The sequence below is a fragment of the Natator depressus genome, chromosome 2 (genome assembly GCF_965152275.1).
Source record: "Natator depressus isolate rNatDep1 chromosome 2, rNatDep2.hap1, whole genome shotgun sequence".
NCBI lineage: Eukaryota > Metazoa > Chordata > Testudines > Cheloniidae > Natator > Natator depressus.
The window spans coordinates 106,958,739-106,982,115 of NC_134235.1; the positions used below are offsets into that span (position 1 = coordinate 106,958,739).

The window sequence follows — 23,377 nt, forward strand, 5'->3', positions numbered from 1 at the left end:
TCAAGGGACTAGATGGCTCAAAAGCTTGATACCATAATATGAAACCTTTCTCCTCTAGTTTGCTGGTTCAAATCCAGATCAGGTTAACAAAGGCTAGTGTATCCTTTATGTTGTAGTTTCACAGACTGAGTTCAACAAGCTTTGGATCAGAAGCCAATAGCTGAGGATCTCAAAAGTACTTTACAAACAACAGCCCTGTGACATAAATTTTACAAACATTAAATCTTTTACATATTACAGAACTGACGCTGAGGGACTATGGGCCCAATTCAGTCAGGTGCTGAGGAGAGCTGAAGGTGCTGAGTGCTACCCAGGTGACACACAGCACATTCCAGGACAAAGCCTTAAGTGACTTGCCTAAAGATCACACATCAGCCTGTCTGGGAACCAGGAATAGAACCTCACCTCTCCTCTTCCCAAAATTAGCAGTAAAGAAATTTAAAAAAAAGTACTGTAGCTTTTAGCACAGCAGAACTGCTTTAAGCTTTTATTATTATTATGTATTTAAAAACACAGACGCTAATTTAGTTTAATTATAAAGTAGGTGAAAATGAAGCACTGATGCAAGCCGTGACTGTGGTGAAGACAGGGCAAAGAGAATTATAAATTTATACGGTAAAATACTTTTGCATTTGCAGCATCATACAAACATTTCCACACCCCAGAAACACATCAAAAGTTGACAAAAGCATTGAAAATTTGCACTTTTTGCTTAGACAAGCACCACAGTAATGAAAATCTATTGATACATACAATTTCCTGTGTACAGAAACTATGACCAAGATTTTCAGAAGTGGGAAGTGGGCACCCAACCCCTTTTGAAAATTAGAACCCTTTAAGGCATCTTACACAGAGAAAGAGTGTGTGCAAGTAAATACAGTTCTTTAAAGATAGGATCATTTCAGAAACACAGGAAGCAGTGGTTAGAGATGTGCACATGACATGTAGTCAAGAGTTCTGGGTTGTATTCATGGCTCTGCCACTTTCTCCCTGTGTGTGACATTAGCAAGTCACAAAGCATGTTTACCTTCTAGTCTAAAAGTAACTTCCTAAGAATAGTATTGTTTCTCAGCAAGAGACAATTTAATGAAAAAATGTGAACTGCCAGACCTGCAAATTCACCTGGTCAAGTTGTGTTCTTCCTGGCTTGCATATTACCAACAGGAAATGGAATTTAGACGTGTATGTTCATGATACATGAGCCAGAATAAAATCTTGTTCCTTCTCCCATAATTTTGCAGTGGTGACAGAAATAAGATAAATTTTAAGAGTGGGATTATTCAAAGAGTTTGCTGCTAACGTAACTGCTCCGACTGAAGTCAATGGAACTTCCATTAACTTCACTGGAATCAGAGTTAGGCCAATGCTGAGTGCTTTGGAAAAATCTTACTCAAAAAAGAAAGAGGAAAAATATTTTCTCATTAAAGCAAGTAGCTATGGCTCAAAACACACATAGATACCAAGCAAATCTATTGAGCAAGATGTGCCATTTTTGCAGAGCCACTCTTCTGCCCATAAATGCATTTCAGCCTGTCATTCCCTCAGATTTCTTATCTACAAAATGGGGTTAATAAATATTTACCTACCTCCCAGGATGTTGTGAGGCTTAATTAGTTAAAGTTTATAAGAGTGCTTTGATGAAATATATTGTTTTATGTACATATATACAGAGAGAGAGAGATTATATTACGATATATATGTTGTGACGAAGTTCCTCCTCTACCTTGATGAGTCTTGCGCTTATTGGCAGATTTGCTCGCCTTGGAGATTCACGGCAGCCGTCAGTTTGGCCGTTTTCATGAACCCACAGTTCAGGTCAACTTCTCCTGTGTCTGACCAGGAGTTGGGAGGTTTGGGGGGAACCCGGGCCCACCCTCTACTCCAGGTTCCAGCCCAGGGCCCTGTGGAATGCAGCTGTCTAGAGTGCCTCCTGGAACAGCTGTGCGACAGCTACAACTCCCTGGGTTACGTCCCCATGGCCTCCTCCCAACACCTTCTTTATCCTCACCATAGGACCTTCCTCCTGGTGTCTGATAATGCTTGTACTCCTCAGTCCTCCAACAGTATGCTTTCTCACTCTCAGCTCCTAGTGCCTCTTGCTCCCTGCTCCTCACATGCGCACCACAAACTGAAGTGAGCTCCTTTTTAAACCCAGGTGCCCTGATTAGCCTGCCTTCATTGATTCTAGCAGCTTCTTGATTGGCTGCAGGTGTTCTAATCAGCCTGTCTTAATTGTTTCCAGAACGTTCCTGATTGTTCTGGAACCTTCCCTGTTACCTTACCCAGGGAAAAGGGACCTACCTAACCTGGGGCTAATATATCTGTCTTCCATTGTCTGTTGCCTTGAAGAAAAGCCTGGTGACGGTGGCAAATTGGCCCGTGCTTCTGGAAACTATGCCACAGTTATCTCCCACAATCTTGAAACTAAGAAAACCTGCATTAAGCTGCCTTCTGGTTCTGAGAAGGTGATCTCTTCTGCAAACAGAGCTGTTGGTGGCATTGTTGCTGGTGGAGGTCATATTGACAAGCCTATCCTAAAGGCAGGTCATGCCTATCACAAACACAAGGCAAAGCGAAACTGCTGGCCACATGTCCGTGGTGTGGCTATGAATCCTGTAGAACATCCCTTTGGTGATGGTAACCATCAACATTTTGGTAAGCCTTCAACCATCAGGAGAGATGCTCCAGCTGGTCGCAAGGTCAGTCTCATTGCTGCCCGTCGTACTGGTAGACTGCGGGGAACCAAGACTGTGCAGGAGAAGGAGAACTAATGTCTTCCAATACAGTTTACACAATAAAAGGCTTTAACCCCCCCCTTCCCAAAATCACTCTCCTGTAGCCATCTGGCCCGACCCTGTCACAATGTCTAATATAAACACTCCACTATATTCTATTATATATATACATAGAGATAAGGAATGAGAGGGCGCATATAGACTCAGACACACACTCATTATATATCCACAGCTCAAGTGGAGACAATATGACATTTATTTTCAGAAAGGAAGAAACTGCTAAGAGATGCACTGAAAAGATCTGTCCTGGACTAACAACATACAAAATTTCATTTGCAGTAAAACATTTCATGCAAGCTTCAGCCTAGAGGGAGTTGTTATGATAACATTCTTAATCTAACTCTGGAAATAGGTGCTTATATAGTAACTATGAATAAGTACAACACTTCCAGTAGGAACTGTTCTAACTTCACTGATTTCACTAAAATATACAACAGGATTAAACAAAATATTGCAGAGATAAAGGTTTTTAGTGCAGGATTTAGTCTATATATGGCATTAGCACAATTGCACATTTTTACCTCTTGATTTTTAAATTAGTTCAGGCAATGTATTTAAATCTCATGTTGCTAGGCAATGACACGACAAGGGCACTTGTACTCCTCTCACTACAAATCCATATTTCTATTCAAGGCCACTTTCAAATAATCTTCTCCTTGCCACAGACAAAAGACTGGTCTCAGTCATTACTGCATATTGCTTTTTCAAGTACATCAAGCGCATTCAGTGTGTTCTATTAACTTTCTCAACTCCAATTTTGTACAAAGCTTTCCAGCTCACTAATTGTAACCTTTATTGCTTTTGATAGAAAATATGAAAGGAAACCACAAACCTGATGTGACAAATTTTAATATCTAGTTTTTGATTAAGAAAAATAAAGGAGACAGTCAGTTAAAGAATGAGGGTGGAAAGGAAATCAGGTCAGCCCTTTCAATAATATGTCCTATAGGCAGTACTGTTGACAGTTGAGCCCTGTATCTAGTTAACATTTCACTGCAATTATTATATCATTTAAAAGGCAAAAGCAGTAGGTTGTGATTGGGATCAAAGTATGACCTGTGCTTAATTTGAGAGTAAGGTAGTGGAAATGCAAAAGAACTAGGAGAGCTCACCGAACATGCTCTGCCAGAACAATTTAGACCGAAAATGGTTTTTCAACTAAACTTACATTTTCATGAAAAAAAAATCAATTTTTCATCAAAAACCCACAAAACTGACATTTTTCATTTTAAACTAAAATGTTTCGATTTTTATATGCCAAAAACTGATTTTTTAAAATTATTATTATTATTTTAGTTTGTAGTCTTTTGATTAAAACCAAAAAAAAAGACAAAAAGTTTTCAGCAAAAACAAAAAAAAGGGGGGGAAAGTAACTTCCCAACCAGCTCCACAAGTTACAATTTATTTACTATTTCTATTGTGGTAGCATGTAGAGGCTTTAATCAGGGAGCAAGGTTCCATTGTACTCACTATCTATTTTTATCATGTAGGACATAATGCTTATTTCTTTAATTCTTTCCATTCATAAAGAGCCCAGTTGTTCAATGCATACCCATGTGCAGTGCAATTGACGTCAATGGGTCTACTCATGTGAGCTCTATGAATATTCACCACAGTGAGTACAGATTTGCAGCCTGGCACCAGAAGTGCCTGGTCAGTGCCAGTGCATGTACACTTACATTCAAAAAGTACTTGCAGTGTGTGGAATAATAGGTATATTTATCTAAGGTTTTATAATGTGCTCGTCATCATGTTATTCAAGTGCCTGTATATATATGGTCAGCTATTATAAAATACACAGCTTAAAGTATTTGTCAAGATAGATTTACCAAGTGTGGTTAAAAAATCAGCACCATTTCATTTTCCACCTCTGTAGCTTAACATTTAAGGGCCTGATGTAATGCTCATTCAAGTTGCTGGTAACATCTCCATTGGACAAGGGATGATGCCCTATAAGAGTAAGACACATGGAAAAAGAGTGAAAAATCCTTTTATAGTTTGATGAGCGTGTTGTGGTCTTGTGGTCAGAAAAATCAGTGGCTGTGTACATTTTTTTGGTGACCATATGACCACAAATGGCGCACCAACTGTTGAAAGCAATTGAGTGTCAACAGGCAAGTGTGACCACAGGGCAGTGTATACTGCTTTCTAGCTCATCATTCCATAACAAGAAGTATTTGATTTAGTGGCTCTTTCTCACACCCAACATGATAAATGCAGTTATTGGGATTTGTTCCTTCACTGGATCTGCTTATAGTATTGGTAATCACCATTCTTATGTGCAATTTTAAATTGATTGGCTTATGCTACTCAAAGTCTGAAGAGCCATATTGTAAAAATCAAAATAAAATACATATTGGCTTCTGGTACCCCAAATGTCGTGGGATCGCTATCATTAAGCACCAGAGAGTGAATATACCCGAAGCCATAAACAAAGTGACATGTCACATTAGAGCTGGTCCCAGTGTGTTCTGGACTAAGGACTGAGTCCAGACACCCGTGTTCTGTTAGGCCTGGCTCCGTTACTGATTTACTGCTGGGTACTGGGCAATTTACTTATGTCTCTGTCTCAGTTTCACCACATATAAAATGGATGATACCTACTTCAAAGGAGAAGTGAGAAGTTCTTTGAACACGTAAAGTGCTTTGAACATGTGCTAAGTATTATTTTATATATGCCAATTTTATCATGTTTTTTATGAGCTCATCTAAATTAATTAGCCTCTTACTCCACCTTTTCATGTTCTCTGTAGGTGTATAAATATATATATATATATATATATCTTCTTACTGTATGTTCCATTCTATGCATCCGATGAAGTGGGCTGTAGCCCACGAAAGCTTATGCTCAAATAAATTTGTTAGTCTCTAAGGTGCCACAAGTACTCCCGTTCTTCAAGCTTGGAAAGAAACCCAAATGCCACAACATGACAGTTGGTGGGTAGACATGGAAAACAATCTGAAGTGAGCTTTAATTTAAAATCATTGGGGCGTTGCAGCACCGGGACTGAATGTTTGATCTGCCTACACCTAAAGAGAGGAGTATAAGAAAGTGGTGCATGGGGAGAGGGAATGAATCTTTTCTTGAAATTAGCAAGAGGAAAGAGGATGGCCTTTAATAATTGGATTTTTTTTAATCTAATTTGCATCTTCCACTGGTTTTACATCATGTAAACTCCATTAACTTTAATGGAATTATTCCAGATTTACACTGGTGCAAGAGGAAATCAGACCCTTAACTACCGCTATGAACTGAAAACTATTATCTCACTGGGGCACAGGTGTGTTGATTTTGGAGATGGGCCATTATTTTCTTGTGAGAGAGAAACAACATGTGGAAAAGAGAGTGTGACTGAGGATCAACACTGGCCCAGGTAGGAATCTTCCCTTGCCCTGTGTTGTCTCTTTCCTCCTCCTCTTCATTTTTCACCTCCACCTTTTGGTTGTCTCTCGCCTGTTTTAAAGTTGTCTCCCTCCCACTCTGCTCTCTCTCTCTGTCTCACACACACACACAATGCTGTCTTTTCACATCCGTTTCCTCCATTGTGCTGCTCAATGCTGCCTGGGATGCACTAGGTACAGCAGAAAATTCTCCTCTCTCAAGCACCTGCAGATAAAGCAACAGATGCACAGAGTGTTTCATAAATCAAGGTGTCTCCATGTCTGTGTGCTGAGTTCTGGGAAAATGGCTGGCCCCTTTGTCTCTGCAGTAACTCGCACACGCTTAGTGGCACGCAGCAGCAGTACCGTGGAGGAAACTGAGATTGGGGAAAGACAACAGGGCAGAATGGCTTCAGGGCCTGTCTCAAGCTGGGCTCTCACTACACCCTTTGAAATGAAACCCAAAGTAGAAGGCTCTTCTCACTATAGTTCAAAAAAGTTGAGAGGTTAAATGTACTCTCACTTGCCCTGCTAGCATGGCATTGCCTATTAAAGGCACCCAGACCTTAGAAAGGGAAATCTTATTCTCCTTTACGCAGAACTATTGTACCAGTGTGTGTGATGACATATGGATTGTTATAGTGGCATTTGTTTCATGCATTTTCCATTTTAGTTAATTCACACACTTCTCAAAAACATAAGACCACACGAATGATGAGTCATACCATTACTGCATAAACATGTGCCAACACCCAGAAGCTAGGATGTGAAATTGTCTTTTGTTTTTGCAAGATTGGTCTGTTATTGTATATGATATTAGACAGCTCAAACCTTGTTCTGGTGAGTAACATACAACTTGAAATTAATTGCTGGTTGGTGACTTTAGCAGGCATGTCACTTGCAGTTAAACTCACTCATATAATACCGAAGATCAGAGTATTTGGAAAAAAAGTTGAAGAGGAGATTGGAGCAGGATTTGGCATTGATATTCTGACATTCCTATTAGCAGGAGTGCAAGTAGAGTGGTACCCACCAGTACACATTACCGACAAGAGATTTTAGCTGGTATGGGGTACCGGAAAGACTTGGGGCTAGCCCCCCACCTTTGGAGGGGGGGTAGGGTGGGGCTGCACTCTGCTCCTTAAAGGAGCAGAACATGGCTAGAGAGGGCATTCATTATTTAAATGGCTTTCACAGCACAATACATAAGCTAACAAACTTAAACAAAGGCTTTGTTTAAGTTTGTTAGCATATGTATTGTGCTGTTACGTTGGTCCGGAGTCCTCCAGAGGGAAGGGGGTGTGGGGGTGGAAGGTGTTTAAACAGTGTTTTTGACTCTGTTTCTCTCCATTGGCCTGAATTATCCATGACATCCATACTGCATCACATCAAGTCCAAATCATTAGAGGAATGCCTCTGCTTGCACTGACCAGAGGATGTTTGGATTCCGCTGTCAGCCCAGTTCTGCAGCCTTACATGAATCAGGTGTTGTCCCCAGTGTACACAGAATCCTTCTTTGCAGCCAAACTAGTCTAACATGCATTTTGTTAACTGGAACTGGAGCAGCAAAACAAAAAACAAATGCCTCATGTTTCAGCTTTGTGGGTGAGAGAACTATAAGTGAAGATTATAATGCCGGACACTGATGGCCTTAAACCAGCTGCCTCAGGAATCTGTCAAGAACTTTGCTGAAAATATGCTCCTCATCTTAGCAATGGAGCTAAGACTTATCACACATCTGCCCACCTTTATTCGAATGAAGCTCCTTCTAATATGACAGCTCAGGCATTGTTAGTTTCACACAGAATAATTTACAAATTTGGAACCTAATCCTGTAAACCCTTAATCATTTGATCAATCTCATTGAAGCCAATGGGACTATTTGCATGATTATGGACCACTTTTGTGGACTGGTAAGAGTTTCAGGAGTCTGTTCCTATAAAAAGAAAAGAAGTACTTGTGGCACCTTAGAGACTAATAAATTTATTTGAGCATAAGCTTTCGTGAGCTACAGCTCACTTCATCGGATGCATGCAGTGGAAAATACAGTGGGGAGATTTTATATACACAGAGAACATGAAACAATGGGTGTTACCATACACACTGTAACAAGAGTGATCAGATAAGGTGAGCTATTACCAGCAGGAGAGAAAAAAAATCTTTTGTAGTGATAATCAAGGTGGGCCATTTCCAGCAGTTGACAAGAATGTGTGAGAAACGGGGGGGGGGGGGGGGAAATAAACATGGGGAAATAGTTTTACTTTGTGTAATGACACATCCACTCCCAGTCCTTATTCAAGCCTAATGTAATGGTGTCCAGTTTGCAAATTAATTCCAATTCAGCAGTCTCTCATTGGAGTCTGTTTTTCAAGTTTTTTTGTTGAAGAATTGCTACTTTTAGGTCTGTAATCGAGTGACCAGAGAGATTGAAGTGTTCTCCGAGTGGTTTTTGAGCGTTATATTTCCTGACGTCTGATTTGTGTCCATTTATTCTTTTACATAGAGACTGTCTGGTTTGGCCAATGTACATGGCAGAGGGGCATTGCTGGCACATGATGGCATATATCACATTGATAGATGTGCAGGTGAACGAGCCTCTGATAGCGTGGCTGATGTGATTAGGCCCTATGATGGTGTCCCCTTAATAGATATATGGACACAGTTGGCAGCGGGCTTTGTTACAGGGATAGGTTCCTGGGTTAGTGTTTTTGTTGTGTGGTGTGTGGTTGCTGGTGAGTATTTGCTTCAGGTTGGGGGGCTATCTGTAAGCAAGGACTGGCCTGTCTCCCAAGATCTGTGAGAGTGATGGGTCGTCCTTCAGGATAGGTTGTAGATCCTTGATAATAAACCCCCAGGCTGCAGGCCTTGTGCAAGGCCCAGAAAGGTACAGGGGCTGCAGAGGCGCAGCCTGGTGATAGGCAAAGGCAGCAAGTCCTACCCCTTGCCAATGATGAGTGGCCATTATACTGCAGTCAGCCCCAGTGAGCAAGGGCTAGATGATGACTGGCAGTAGCCACTGAGGCAAGGTGGGTTTAGAGGGTTGGGGGTCCCCTGGGAGGGGGGAGACAGAGTGTGGGGACACTGCCGGGGGCAGCACCTCAGGGTGAGGAAGCACCAGGGTCCGGGATGGACACAGGGCCAGAGGCAGGTGAGACACCGGCCTGCAGAGGGCGCGCCGAGGCTAGAAAAGAGCTAATTCCTGAGACGACCAGCAGGAGGCGCTGCACTGGTGAATCGTCGCCTCGCTACAGTGTAGTATTGTAGGACGACTTTGTTGGTACTTGGCTACTAGCACCTTTTCTACATCTAAAAAAGAAAAATCCATTTTGAAATCTGGTATCTTATATCCCTTCAGAACTAGACACAGGAGTTTTATAGCCCTGGGAAGGGGCAATCCCACATTCCCAACTGGATGTGGAAATCACTTCTAGTCCCTGAAACATCTGACATTGGAATTTGAAGTAACATTTTGAGATACAGTAATTGCCATTTTTAGAAGTTTCTATAGTTCCTTCTGAGCCCTGGACAGTTGGACTTTTGGTAACTAAGACACCTGGCTTTACAAGCAGAAAAATAAAAAATGTCCCAATGCTGTTATTTCAAAACTGTTTAAAACATTTCTCTGTGTATATATATCTTCCTACTGTATTTTCCACTGCATGCATCCGATGAAGTGGGTTTTAGCCCACAAAAGCTTATGCCCAAATAAACGTGTCAGTCTCTAAGATGCCACAAGGACTCCTTGTTTTTATTTCTGAAGTAGTTCTTCTCTAGTGTGTGGCCTATAGAGTACAATATATGTTGGCGTGGTGCCCTCTAAATATTTTATTAGCACTTGTTTGGATGAACTCCATTATACAAGAGAACCATCCCAAACACATGCTAATAAAATCTTTACACCACACTATATCATCATATAGTCCCCATATGTATAGTATAGATTTATAGTACACACAGAGGAGCCAGGCAGAGACTCCAGACAGGAGGACCAGAAGGAGCCAGAGCAGGGACTGCTGCAGTCGGGGAAGGGGTCAAATGGGGCCCAGTGAGGGCCACTCATCTGCCTACCACTATCCCAGACCCAGAACGGTATACTCTGGGAGCACTAGGACCCAGTTGGTGCTTCCCTTTGTCCCTACGTGGCCTTGGAGGAAATCTGCAGAGATGAGTCAGACTAGGGTGACCAGATGTCCTGATTTTATAGGGACAGTTCTGATATTTGGGGCTTTGTCTTATATAGGTGCCTATAATTCCCCTCCACCACTCCCGTCCTGATTTTTCACACTTGCTATCTGGTCACCATTAGCCAGACAGAGACTCCAGACAGGACACCAGGAGGTGCAGAAGCAGCCAAAGCAGAGACCTCTGGACATTCAAAAAACTTTCTACAGTTCTGATAGGACTTTCTCTGCCCTGTGCTGATTGGCTAGTTGCTCCAATCGTCCTTCTCCCTCATTGTCTCTTCACCTCAGCTCCACACCACACCTGCCCCTGGCCCTCTTCTCCCCTCCCCCTTTCTTTCCTGCCCTTCAATGTCCCCTTTCCCTTCACTTTGCTTGCCATTCATCATAGCCCTCCCTAACTAACCCGATCCACCGCTGTGAAATTAACTTGACGTTTGCTGCCATCACGTAGTTCACGCTGATGGTGTGTTCTACCCCTTCCCCCACCCTGTATCTGTCTTGTCTATTTAGATATTGAGCTCTTCATGGCAGGGATTGTCTACTCATCTGTTTGTACAGTGCCTGTCACAATGAGCTGGCCCTTAGGCATTACCATAATAAACATGATTATTACCAATGCACAGTTTGTTGTGAGACTCATCCATGTTCTCATTTTAAACTAACACAATTCAGACTCAGCCGAGTCACCATATACTTTCTCACAGATCCCAAGAAGCTGCAGAGAATGATTACTTTGGGCTTGAGCTCATGAGTTTTTACTGTAGGCTTACTTGAACAGCAACAAACATTGTGGGGATATCTGGCTGATGTCATCTTATTTGAACTTAAGCCCAGGTCCAAAGTGAAAAGTCCATGTACAAATCCATTAGGTTTTTCCTTTAAACAGCTGAAATCAAATATTTCTAGTTGAAATCTCCAGTCTTAATAGCACTGTTCCACTCAAATGCACACACACTCCAATAAAATTTACTTTGGTTGGAATACAGGTTTTAGGAGGGATAATGTTTATTACATCAACCGCTAAGCTGGAAGAATACCAGATGCACAATACTAACCCATTTAACTTTTTTGTTTTACAGATCACAAATGATGGGAAGAAACATAAACCTCGATGCCTGAATAATTAAATTTCCATTAGCCCTCAAAGTTAGTAATGATGTAGAGGAAAACAATTGTGCTTTGGAGAATTTGGAAATACAGAGCCAAGGTAATTGTCAGCTGACAACATGTATGTGAAAACAACAGAAACCCATAGTAACACCTTTGCATAGGACACACTCTCTCCATGTTGAGCCTACCTGCTACCTCAGGCTTAATGTTATCCTTGGCTCTGCATGGATAACCTTGTTATGGAAAACAAAACAAACTAGACTTGCTTAAAGCATCAGCACCCCAAAGACTGTTTATGTCTTCATTCCAGATACCAAGGCTGAGAGTCTTGCCCCAGCTTCAATCTTTTCATACAGATAAAAGGCTCAGAGCTGGGTAAAGAGGGGATCTTACAGCCCTGGAGGCAGCAGGCATAGAATTATACTTCAGTGCAGGAACTGAGGAAACCAGCTGCATAAGAATGGCCATACTGGGTGAGAGCAAAGGTCCATCCAGCCCAGTATCCTGTCTGCCGACAGTGGCCAGTGCCAGGTGCCCCAGAGGGAGTGAACCTAACAGATAATGATCAAGTGATCTCTCTCCTGCCATCCATCTCCACCCTCTGACAAACAGAGGCTAGGGACACCATTCCTTACCCATCCTGGCTAATAGCCATTAATGGACTTAACCTCCATGAATTTATCCAGTTCTCTTTTAAACCCTGTTATAGTCCTAGACTTCACAACCTCCTCAGGCAATGAGTTCCACAGGCGGACTGTGTGAAGAAGAACTTCCTTTTATTTGTTTTAAACCTGCTGTCCACTCATTTCATTTGGTGGCCCCTAGTTCTTATATTATGGGAACAAGTAAATAACTTTTCCTTATCACTTTCTCCACACCACTCATGATTTTATATGCCTCTATCATATCCCCCCTTAGTCTCCTCTTTTCCAAGCTGAAAAGTCCTAGGCCTCTTTAATCTCTCCTCATATGGGACCCGTTCCAAACTCCTAATCATTTTAGTTGTCCTTCCCTGAACCTTTTCTAATGCCAGTATATCTTTTTTGAGATGAGGAGACCACATCTGTACTCAGTATTCAAGATTTGGGCATACCATGGGTTTATATAAGGGCAATAAGATATTCTCCATCTTATTCTCTATCACTTTTTTAATGATTCCTAACATCCTGTTTGTTTTTTTGACTGCCGCTGCACACTGCATGGACGTCTTCAGAGAACTATCCACGATGACTCCAAGATCTCTTTCCTGATTAGTTGTAGCTAAATTAGCCCCCATCATATTGTATGGATATGTGATGGGTTGGATCACAGAAATCCCCTTGGGGCTGCCAACTGATTGCCAAGACTACTTCTGTCCTGCTTTCCCTGCCAGCTTGGGACTCCAGCACCCTATCTTGCTGAGCCAGACACACCAGTCTGCTCCAACACAGATGCAGGGTCTGAACCACGTGCCACAAAGCTGCAGACTTAACTGAAAGCAACTTATTGAAGTGTTCCTGTCTTTAACACTCAGATGCCCAACTCCCAATGGGGTCCAAATCCCAAATAAATCCATTTTACCCTGTATAAAGCTTATACAGGGTAAACTCATAAATTGTTCGCCCTCTATAACACTGATAGAGAGATGTGCACAGCTGTTTGCCTCCCCCCGAGGTATTAATACATACTCTGGGTTAATTAAGTAAAAGTGATTTTATTAAATACAGAAAATAGGATTTAAGTGGTTCCAAGTAGTAACAGAGAGAACAAAGTGAATTACCAAGTAAAATAAAATAGAACACGCAAGTCTATGTCTAATATAGTAAGAAACTGAATACAGATAAAATCTTACCCTCAGAGATGTTTCAATAAGTTTCTTTCACAGCCTGGATGCCTTCCTAGTCTGGGCACAATTCGTTCCCCTGGTTCAGCCCTTGTTCCAGGTCAGGTGGCAGCAAGGGCATTTCTCGTCATGGCTGCTCCCTTTGTTCTATTCCACCCACTTATATATCTTTTGCATAAGGCTGGAATCCTTTGTCCCTCTAGGTTCCCACCCCTCTTCTCAATGGAAAAGCACCAGGTTAAAGATGGATTCCAGTACAGGTGACATGATCACGTCACTGTAAAATTTCATTACCCACTTGCCAGCCCACAGGTATACAGGAAGACTTACAAGTAAAACAGAGCCATCTACAGGTAATTGTCCTAGTTAACGGGAGCCATTAAGATTCCAGACCACCATTAATGGCCCACACTTTGCATAACTACAACAGGACCTCAGAGTTATATTTCACATTTCTAGTTTCAGATACAAGAGTGATACATTTATACAAATAATATGACCACACTCAGTAGATTATAAGCTTTGTAATGATACCTTACTAGAGACCTTTTGCATGAAGCATATTCCAGTTACATTATATTCACACTCATTAGCATATTTTTATAAAATCATATAGAGTGCAACTTCACAGTATAGTTGGGGTTATTTTTTCCAATGTGCATTACTTTACATGTATCCACATTACATTTCATTTGCCATTTTGTTGCCCAATCCCTTAGTTTTGTGAGATCTTTTTGAAGTTCTTCACAATCTGCTTTGGTCTTAATTATCTTGAGCAGTTTAGTATCATCTACAAACTTTGCCACCTCACAGTTTACCCCTTTCTCCAGATCAGTTATGAATAAGTTGAATAGGACTGGTCATAGGACTGACCCTTGAGGAACACCAATAGTTACCCCTCTCCATTCTGAAAATTTACGATTTATTCCTACCCTTTATTCCCTGTCTTTTAACCAGTTCTCAGTCCATGAAAGGATCTTCCCTCTTATCCCATGACAACTTAATTTACGTAAGAGCCTTTGGTGAGGGACCTTGTCAAAGGCTTTCTGGAAATCTAAGTACACCGTGTCCACTGGATCCCCCTTGTCCACATGTTTGTTGACCCCTTCATGTCTTACTAATCTATTAGAGTTCTTCGATTTCCCTTTTCCAGAAACCATGTTGACTTTTGCTCAACAATTTATGTTCTTCTGTGTGTCTGATAATTTTATTCTTTATTATTGTTTCAACTAATTTGCCCGGTACTGACATTAGACTTACCAGTCTGTAATTGCCGGGATTGCAGCGTCTGCTTCAGGGGACCGCCCTCCCCACCCCCTCGGTTGTAGGAGCTGTGCCAGGGTCAGGACTGTGGTGGGAGGGACATATCAGGCACAGAGGCACAGCACATAGCACTGGGGAGGAGATTCTGGGCAGAACTGCTGCTCCTAGGCTGCTGTAACTTAGGTTAAGTTACACCAGAGGTCACATCAACCCCCACAGTAGCCCAAAATCAGGAGTGCATGTAAGTGGCTTAAAGCCACCAAACCTACCTCCCCCTGCTTTCTGGGCCATGAGTTCTGTGCTGCACCTCTTAGAAAAGCAACACAGAATTTTACCCCAGAAGAAAATTATCTATTTAAAAGCAGATAATGCTAATGAGGCATGTGCTGTAATTACCAGTGAAGATGCCTTCAGGCCCATACATGGGCAGTCCAACCTAATGGTTGAAACCTAGATTAGCATTGTGGTCAGGGGTCACACCAAGGGTCACAGAGTAAGAGGCAGAAGCTACGCCCAGGGTCAAAGCCAGAGTCAGTAACTGGGGTCAGGATGAGACAGCAGGGAACAAGGCAAGGTAACATAAGCATGGCCATACTGGGTCAGACCAATGGTCCATCTAGCCCAGTATCCTGTCTTCCAACAGTGGCCAGTGCCAAATGCTTCAGAGAGAATGAACAGAACAGGGCAATTCTCAAGTGATCCATCCCATTTTCCTGTCCCAGCGTCTGGCAGTCAGAGGCTTAGGGACACCCAGAGCACGGGGTTGCATCCCTGATCATCTTGGTTAATAGCCATTGATGGACCTATCCTTCATGAACTTATCTATTTCTTCTTTGAAGGGAAATCTGAGTGCTAAAGCATGTTCTTCATCTACAGGAGAACTCCCACTGTGGTCAAAAGTTGCACATGCAGTTTGAGAGCCATTTGGCTTCATGCAGAGTAGTCCTTCTTCACTGGTACTGAGAAGGATTACCTGCTCTTAGATAAGATATGTACAATGGAAACATTAGAACTTGCATCACGACTAGCTTATATAGATGTATCTGGCTCTCAGCAATCTCAAATAAGTGGCAGGAAGATAGCAAGCAGGAGCAACATGAATGAACACAGCATTCTGTGCAATCAGTGACTCAACCCTCCATAACCTGAGTCACATATTGCCACAATAGCCTTGTTTCTGTAAAATCGACCAGTTAACAGGAAAATGGGAAGTGTTCCTTCCTTGCCCATCCCTGACACCGCATACAAGACATGCGCAGAACAAGTAAGAGAGAGAGAAGGAAACAGAATAAGCATGAAAGACAAAGGTACCAGAGAGACAAGGTGGGGGAAGTAATGTCTTTTATTAGACCAACTTCTGTTGGTAAGAGAGACAACCTTTGTCTTACCTCACCCACCTTGTCTTGCTAATATCCTGGGACTGACAGGATATTATATATAACAACAAGGCATAAAGACAAAGGTAGACAGACACCAAAAGTGAGACAAAGCTTAAACACAATGCTTAAGAGCTATTCAAACATTTAAAAGTCCATTGAAATGAGAGAGACATTTGGACACATTCTGCTAAGTATGTGAATACTAGATGCAGATTCCTAGCTGGTGTAAATTGGCATTGCTCCACTGAACTTAAAAGAAAGAGGATGATTTATATCAGTTGAAGATCGGTTCAACTTAGTCGTTCTGTGATTAAAGATTGGGGTCTACTAATGTAAAAACTATCCAAAAAGGATTTGATAAAAATTATACTAACCAAGGCTGAGTAGAACTTTCCCATATGTTCTACAGAAATTCCACAATCTTAAATTTACAATAGTCAAAACCATGTTTTCATATTACATTCTAGAGAAAAATTTGAAAACAAAAGATATTATAAGTTGGATAGCTTGAACGCTCTGTTTAATCAATAGGCAGTTAAATCATAATAAAGGTCAAAATTAAAAACCACATTCACAGATTCTATTTCAATCCATTGAATATTGCCCATTTTAAAACATGCAGCTAGATGCTGATCTTATTTACCCTGACATAAATGTAGACTAGCTCAGTTGAAGTTACTAGAGTTATTCTGTATTCACACAACAAAACAGAGATCAGAATCTGGTTCATGAGGTGAAATGAAAGCCAGTCAAATACTGAGGTCTAATTTTGGGTTGGCCACTGTATGACCTTTATCAAGTCACTTAAACTTATACCACTTAATCTTATGTCCTTATACCTCAATCAGCCTTACTGACAAATTAGTTTTTTAAAACAACAACAACGCTTAATTGACAAAAAAATGCTACCTGGGACCTCCACAGTATGACTGCACCGGAAGAGTTTGAGGGCTATTTTCTTTAGAGCATCTATAAAATATTTATGGGGAAGAAGCATTTTAAAAAGATTCTACAGAACTCTATGGTGGTATTAATATTTTTCTTCAGGAAAAATAAAGATGCTGATTGAATATGAATTGTTTACTTGCTCAGCTAACCATAAAAAGAGAAGGTGTCCTACTGTAATTTATGATTCCACCAATATGCATTTTATTGGCTATGGGAGTATCTTCATTAGAATTCCAAGCTGATGAAAGTCTCATTAATGTCAACATTCTTTTAAGCAAGACTGGACAAAGCAGTAGCAAGAATATGCCAGGAAACTATCCTGTATTGGCATGGATGGGAGTAAATGACATCACTGCCTGACTTGTGCCATAACAATATAATAGGTCCCTTGTACCTCCATAGTCTATTACTCTATTTCTTGGTTAAGGTGCTGTCACTGCTTACCGCTGTACAGAAGATGCAGCTGCATTCTTGAAGAGTGGTCATCTTATCAAGAGAATGTTCACAGAGACATAGCTTGCAAGTGACTAGAGGTTCCAGACACAATTCCCCAGCTTCTGACACATCAGTTGTCATGGTGGGATGGCCGATCTTACCAGCAGAGTCCATCCGTTCATTAATATCTTACTCTGGTCCACTCAACCTGCAGAAAGAAAACAGCTGAAACTCCCCAAAAGTAATGCCAGTAGCAAAAAAGTTTACATAATAATCCAATGTAAAGCCATCTAAGGGGTTTGGTTTAGTGAGCTTCCTCTAACCTACCTGTAGTTCCTAGTTCATGTTAGAGTTGTGTATTGTATATCTGGATGAAAACCCTTGTCAGCTGAACTCCAAGATGTTGATTGAAAACCTTCTACTTAGTTTTGTGCATGTTTTCAGACTGGGGCATTTAAAAAATACTGCACAATACTGGGGATAATTTCATTTGACTGTTCTGTTTCATGATCCTCATGTTAAATGAAGCATTTCAGATTCTGAAATGTGAAATGGTGGAAAGTAAATATACCAATTTTATTCAGAGCTTCTTACCATTTTCTAAATAGAGTGCAGCGATTAAGGCACAGGACAGAGAGTCAGAAGGTCTGGAATCTATTCAGAGTTCTGAACTGATCTGTTATGCAACCCTGGGTGCAGGTCTATACACAGTATACATTAGAGAGTGTTCCCAGAACTAGAAGCCTGATTGTCTGTTGGCCTGCAATGTGTGTAGTCATTTTCACCAGAGAAAAGCAATGGTAAAACTTTGCCAAATCAGAATGACACCATTATGCACTCACTTTACAAAGGTGTAAATCACTAAAATAATGGAGAATCAGGTCCAGTATTCATGTGTGCATGTGTGAATGAGAAAGAAATATATTTCTCCAGATGGAACTGAACCCATACAAAACCTTTTTGGAGATATAAAAGGTCTAGGTTATTTTATACATTATTTTTAATTTCTAGACTCCTCTATACTTCCTGGTTGTGTCTGGCAGTGAAGTCCTGAAATACCATAAGAAGAGCCTTTCTTGTTAGACTTTGGGCCCACTTTTGCAGACCCAAGCAATGTGGCTAAGGTTCATGCATCCAAATTTCTGGGTGCTCATCCAAAGCAAAGCTCTCCTTTACAGGTTCACTAAGTCCAAACCTTATTCTATTATCCTTAGCTCAGTCTCTTTATGGTAACATGCCATCCATAACAATGAGTTCCTTATAACGGTAGAGCAAGAACTATAGCAATTGCCAGAAGCCTTTGGAATAAAACACCTCTCTGAGTCAGAATCTATAATATGCTGTTCTGTAATTGCTGCAACAGTGATGTGTCAGTGAGTCACTGGAACTGTAATAGTGGATCAGGAACTATCTATCTGTTATTTAGTTCTACATTTTAGATCTTAACCCAATATATAAAGAATTACAACATATGTTTACTCAGATATATACACACACTCACTTCTACTGCAGCTGTACCTTCACAGTATTACACTCTTACCATATGCTATGAAACACTATGTTATTCACTTCAGTGCCATGCAGAATTTCCAATTTTTGGGGTACCTATAGTAAAAGATGTGGCTGGAAATAGGAACTAGAAGGGGAAAAGAAGAGGGGGAATATTTTAGGTTTGGGATTTCAAGACAGAAATGGCTGTTCATCTTTTCCAGGGTCAGATTTCCAACAAGCTCTAAGGGGGCTGTGTTGCTGGATTTGCACTATGTATGAATGAAACAATAAAGAGGTTAATAAGACTCAATGTGGGTCATGGAGTTGACAGATTTTTTATTAATTTTAAAGATGGTCAAAATTTGGCAAAGTGACAGACAAGTAGCACTAGTGACTGTAAACACATCAGTCCTGATTCTCAGCTTTGTCTGAGCTGGGCTTGGATGTAGTAGAGAATGGAAGCCACAGGGAGCTGGTTGTGGCTCCCTGGTTCCCAGCTGCCTCACTCAGATGGGCACTCAAGTAGCGTGAGACCTACTCTGCCATTTGCAGATAAGGCTTGGTAGACCATGGCTCTACTACTGCTCCCTATTACTCCACCCCTTACACCACAGGTAGAGCAACAGCTGAGGCCGGAGGCAGCTGTGGCAGAGATTCCCAATACATGGGGGGAATTTTCCTGTGAGGATTTCCGGCCAGTGACGCAAAGTGAACTTGGTGGTGGACTAGAGAATCTGGCTCATAATGAGGTCAAATCCATTTTACCTTACTTAGCACATAGTCCCACTGCAGTGGGACTCTGCAAGTGAGTAAAGGAAGCAGGATTTCATCCAGTGTCCACATCCACACTGTGCAAGCTTTCCTCAGACAGCCCTGATGATACACCTCAATCCTGACCTACAACATTCCTGCTATGCAACATTTAGGCCTCCGCAGAGCAGTCAATCCACAAACAATCTTCTAATTGGGACACAGGTAAACTGGAAACAATGAACGTTTTGTAGGCTTATTTTAATTAACAATAACAGAGGCCCGTCAAAGTGCCTTTACAAAAGATTAAAATTCACATTATAATCAACAAGTAGACTGCTTCCAAGTCTATTTTAAGCACATGCCAAAAATTCAAGTTCAACACAAATAAATTAACCAACAGCTACACATGTCTGGAATGAAAAAAAATAGATGGAAGAAAAAGACGGTGCCCCATGTTTTGGCCAATAAAAATGTTAAATATAGCTATCTGAAGAAATTCAGAAGACCTGCTGTCACCAATTCAATGTCATTCACCCAAACAATGTCTTTGAAAACTGATTTTACAAGACTTAACAAATCTGTAAGCACTATGATCCATTCTATCTTCCCAACTTTTCCTTTCTTGCCTTCCACAATGCTTTAACCCATTTAAAATAGGATACTCAAATCAATATGAAATGTATTGTTACCCCTTTTACTGGAGGCCTAGTCAAAGTTTGGGGACCTGTAGGTGGTGTTCCAGTTGGGAGTACAAATGGTTAGTGGTCAGGTAATTCTTTGATGTAATTTTGTTTATTTACAAAGAATGTACAAGCCCTGTGTCACTGAACACAGAAGGAATAAAGTAGCAGGAAACAGTTTATTTTGCTCAGAGCACCAAAAACACTCTGTTCAGCTTGAATTCCTGACTAAAAAAAAAAAAAAACCCTCTCCCCAGGTTTCTTCCAGAGTCAGCCTTTTAGTTGTTCATTCTGGCTGTCTCTCTCACTTCGTCTGTTCTTGTCTGACCTCAGATTCTGTGAGATCTCTCTTCCCACACACATACACACCTACTGAAAACAATACTCAGCCAAAAAATCCTGGGTGAGTTCACACACCCTTTTGTTTTAGGTGGGGCTTAGACTTAGTGTTATGTTAATTGAAGAATATGTTCACATCTGCCAATCTTAAATCAACCCCATTACAAGGTTTCACCCAGCTCATAACAGTATCATTGAAAGCTGAGTGTACTAGAGTACAGGGCATAACTGTGCAATAAACTTCTTCACTGAACAATAAAGACTATTTGCTGTTTTCTGAACACAGTTATAGTATTCCAGAAACGCTCTAACCCCAAGAGAGATTCTACATTAAATTCTTCCTTGATGTAAATCAGAGGCATTATCCCAGGGATGTATTTGAGCTGGTATATGCAATGGCTGCCTCACAAGTTGAAAAGGCAAGAGATTGAGACTATTTTTTTTTTAAGTCATTGTCTATTCTCTTTACACTGTATGTACTTTTCAAGACGTATGGTGTGTTTTCTTAAATTGCACCAGCTTTGTCAGATGTGCTCACATTTCCATAACTGTGCATCTCTAAGAGTAACAGCTTTGGTGCCACATGACCAGGTATGTCCTGCAAATGCAATGAATCTGAATGGAGGTCCTATAGAAAAGGTCAGCTCAGGGGAGGGTAAACTGCATAGTCACCAGGAGTGCAATTCGCTGAGTGGTCAATACAGTCAATGTTTTTGTCCGTTCCATTCAATTGCCTGCAGACACTTTCACTTGTCTCTGGGATGTGACAGAGCTTTGTGCTTCAAAGCAACACTGAAATGTCTCAACGCAACCCATAAGCAAGAAAACAGAAAGGCATCCTCAACGCAGAACACAGATGAATACAGACAAAAAAAATAGTAGAGGAGTTCATAATAAAAATCAAACAAATAAACAACAGAAGCATTCGAGGGGTGCATAGTTGTTGTTTGTCCTGGGGATTTTCTGGCAATGAGGTGTCCTGTTCTTAGAAAACTGTCTGAGTTTGGTGCAAAAAATAATTTTCAAGGAAAAAATCATTTTAAATCGACCAACTGCTCTCAGGAATTTACCTAGCCTGCCTGGTGTCTGTTTCCTGACTTAGTTGCCAGTGCAAGTCTTGATAGTAGTGTCTGGAGGGGGCGGCAGGGAATAATCACTGGAGGCATACTCTATGGGCTCTATTCACCCCTGTGGGCACAGAGCAGTGCAAATTACATTATCTGCTACTAATGTCACTTCACAAAGAATTCACCACGAGAAGAGGACAGATAACATTTGCACTACTGCCCTACCTCAATGGTTTTTACCCTGTAGGGTTACAGGATAGAAGCTTCAAATTGTGTTAGTAGGAACTCCACAATTAGAGCCTAATGTTGGTGTAGTCCAGGGGTGAATCTGGCTCTATATTAATATGTCAAAAACATCTATTGCGTGACTTGTTGTAACCAGGTAGGTGAGGTAATATCTTTTATTGGACCAACTTCATCGTTATCACAACCAATAATGTGTCCCTCTCAATTTCACTATATAAAGCTAAGAAGTATTATCAATAATAATTATTTTCAAACACTCTATTCTGGAATCAATATAAATTTGAAAAAGACATCTGATCCAAATCACAGAAAAGAACAGAAGCTTCTATTTCTCAGACGAAAAGGTAGGAACAACAAATATGATGTCACATTTCATCATCTGATTCACCATAACATATGCAGTCCATATTCACAGGATTTAATTCTATTTTTACTGATAAATTGTGATTGTCATAAATATAAAGGGAAGGGTAAACACCTTTAAATCCCTCCTGGCCAGAGGAAAAACCCTTTCACCTGTAAAGGGTTAAGAAGCTACAGACAACCTCGCTGGCACCTGACCAAAATGACAAATGAGGAGACAAGATACTTTCAAAGCTGGAGGGGCGGGGAAACAAAGGGTTCTCTTTGTCTGTGTGTTTTGCTTTTGCCGGGACCAGAGCAGGAATGCAGGTCAGAACTCCTGTAAAGGGTTAATAAGCAATCTAGTTAGATATGCGTTAGATTCTGTTTTGTTTAAATGGCTGATAAAAGAAGTTGTGCTCAATGGAATGCATATTCCTGTTTTTGTGTCTTTTTGTAACTTAAGGTTTTGCCTAGAGGGATTCTCTATGTTTTGAATCTGATTACCCTGTAAGGTATTTACCATCCTGATTTTACAGAGGTGATTCTTTTACTTTTTCTTCAATTAACATTCTTCTTTTAAGAACCTGATTGCTTTTTCCTTGTTCTTAAGATCCAAAGGTTTGGGTCTGTGTTCACCTATGCAAATTGGTGAGGATTTTTATCAAGCCTTCCCCAGGAAAGGGGGAATAGGGCTTGGGAGGATTTTTGGGGAAAAGACGTTTCCAAGTGGGCTCTTTCCCGGTTATATTTCTTTGTTAGATGCTTGGTGGTGGCAGCAATAAAAGTCCAGGACAAAAGGTAAAATAGTTTGTACCTTGGGGAAGTTTTAACCTAAGCTGGTAAAAATAAGCTTGGGGGGGGGGGGGTTTCATGCAGGTCCCCACATCTGTACCCTAGAGTTCAGAGTGCGGAAGGAACCTTGACACTGATAAAGGTTGATTTCACCGTACCGAAACAAACAGATAAAAAAATATGTCCATCGATAGGCAAAGTAAGAAAAATCCTGCTTAAGAAATAAGAGTTTGATTTAAGGATTTTATATATTTGACATGTGAGGTTAACAATTTGTGGTTTCACCGTTATAAAGCTTTGACTTTTTTTAATCTCAACATCTGCAGTTATTAAATAATTATTGTCTG

The 23,377-nt window shown here is 40.9% G+C and overlaps 1 protein-coding gene across 3 annotated transcripts in view; it reads right to left on the reverse strand.

The window, feature by feature from the left end:
* RNF144B (ring finger protein 144B) overlaps window positions 1-23,377 on the reverse strand; it is a 133,146-nt gene that overhangs the window by 38,009 nt on the left and 71,760 nt on the right. For all 3 annotated transcript variants that reach the window (XM_074944797.1, XM_074944798.1, XM_074944796.1), the window contains exon 2: window positions 17,327-17,525. In XM_074944797.1, coding sequence (XP_074800898.1) covers window positions 17,327-17,491 — 165 coding nt within the window. In that variant the 5' untranslated portion in view covers window positions 17,492-17,525. The remainder of the gene's footprint in view (window positions 1-17,326; window positions 17,526-23,377) is intronic.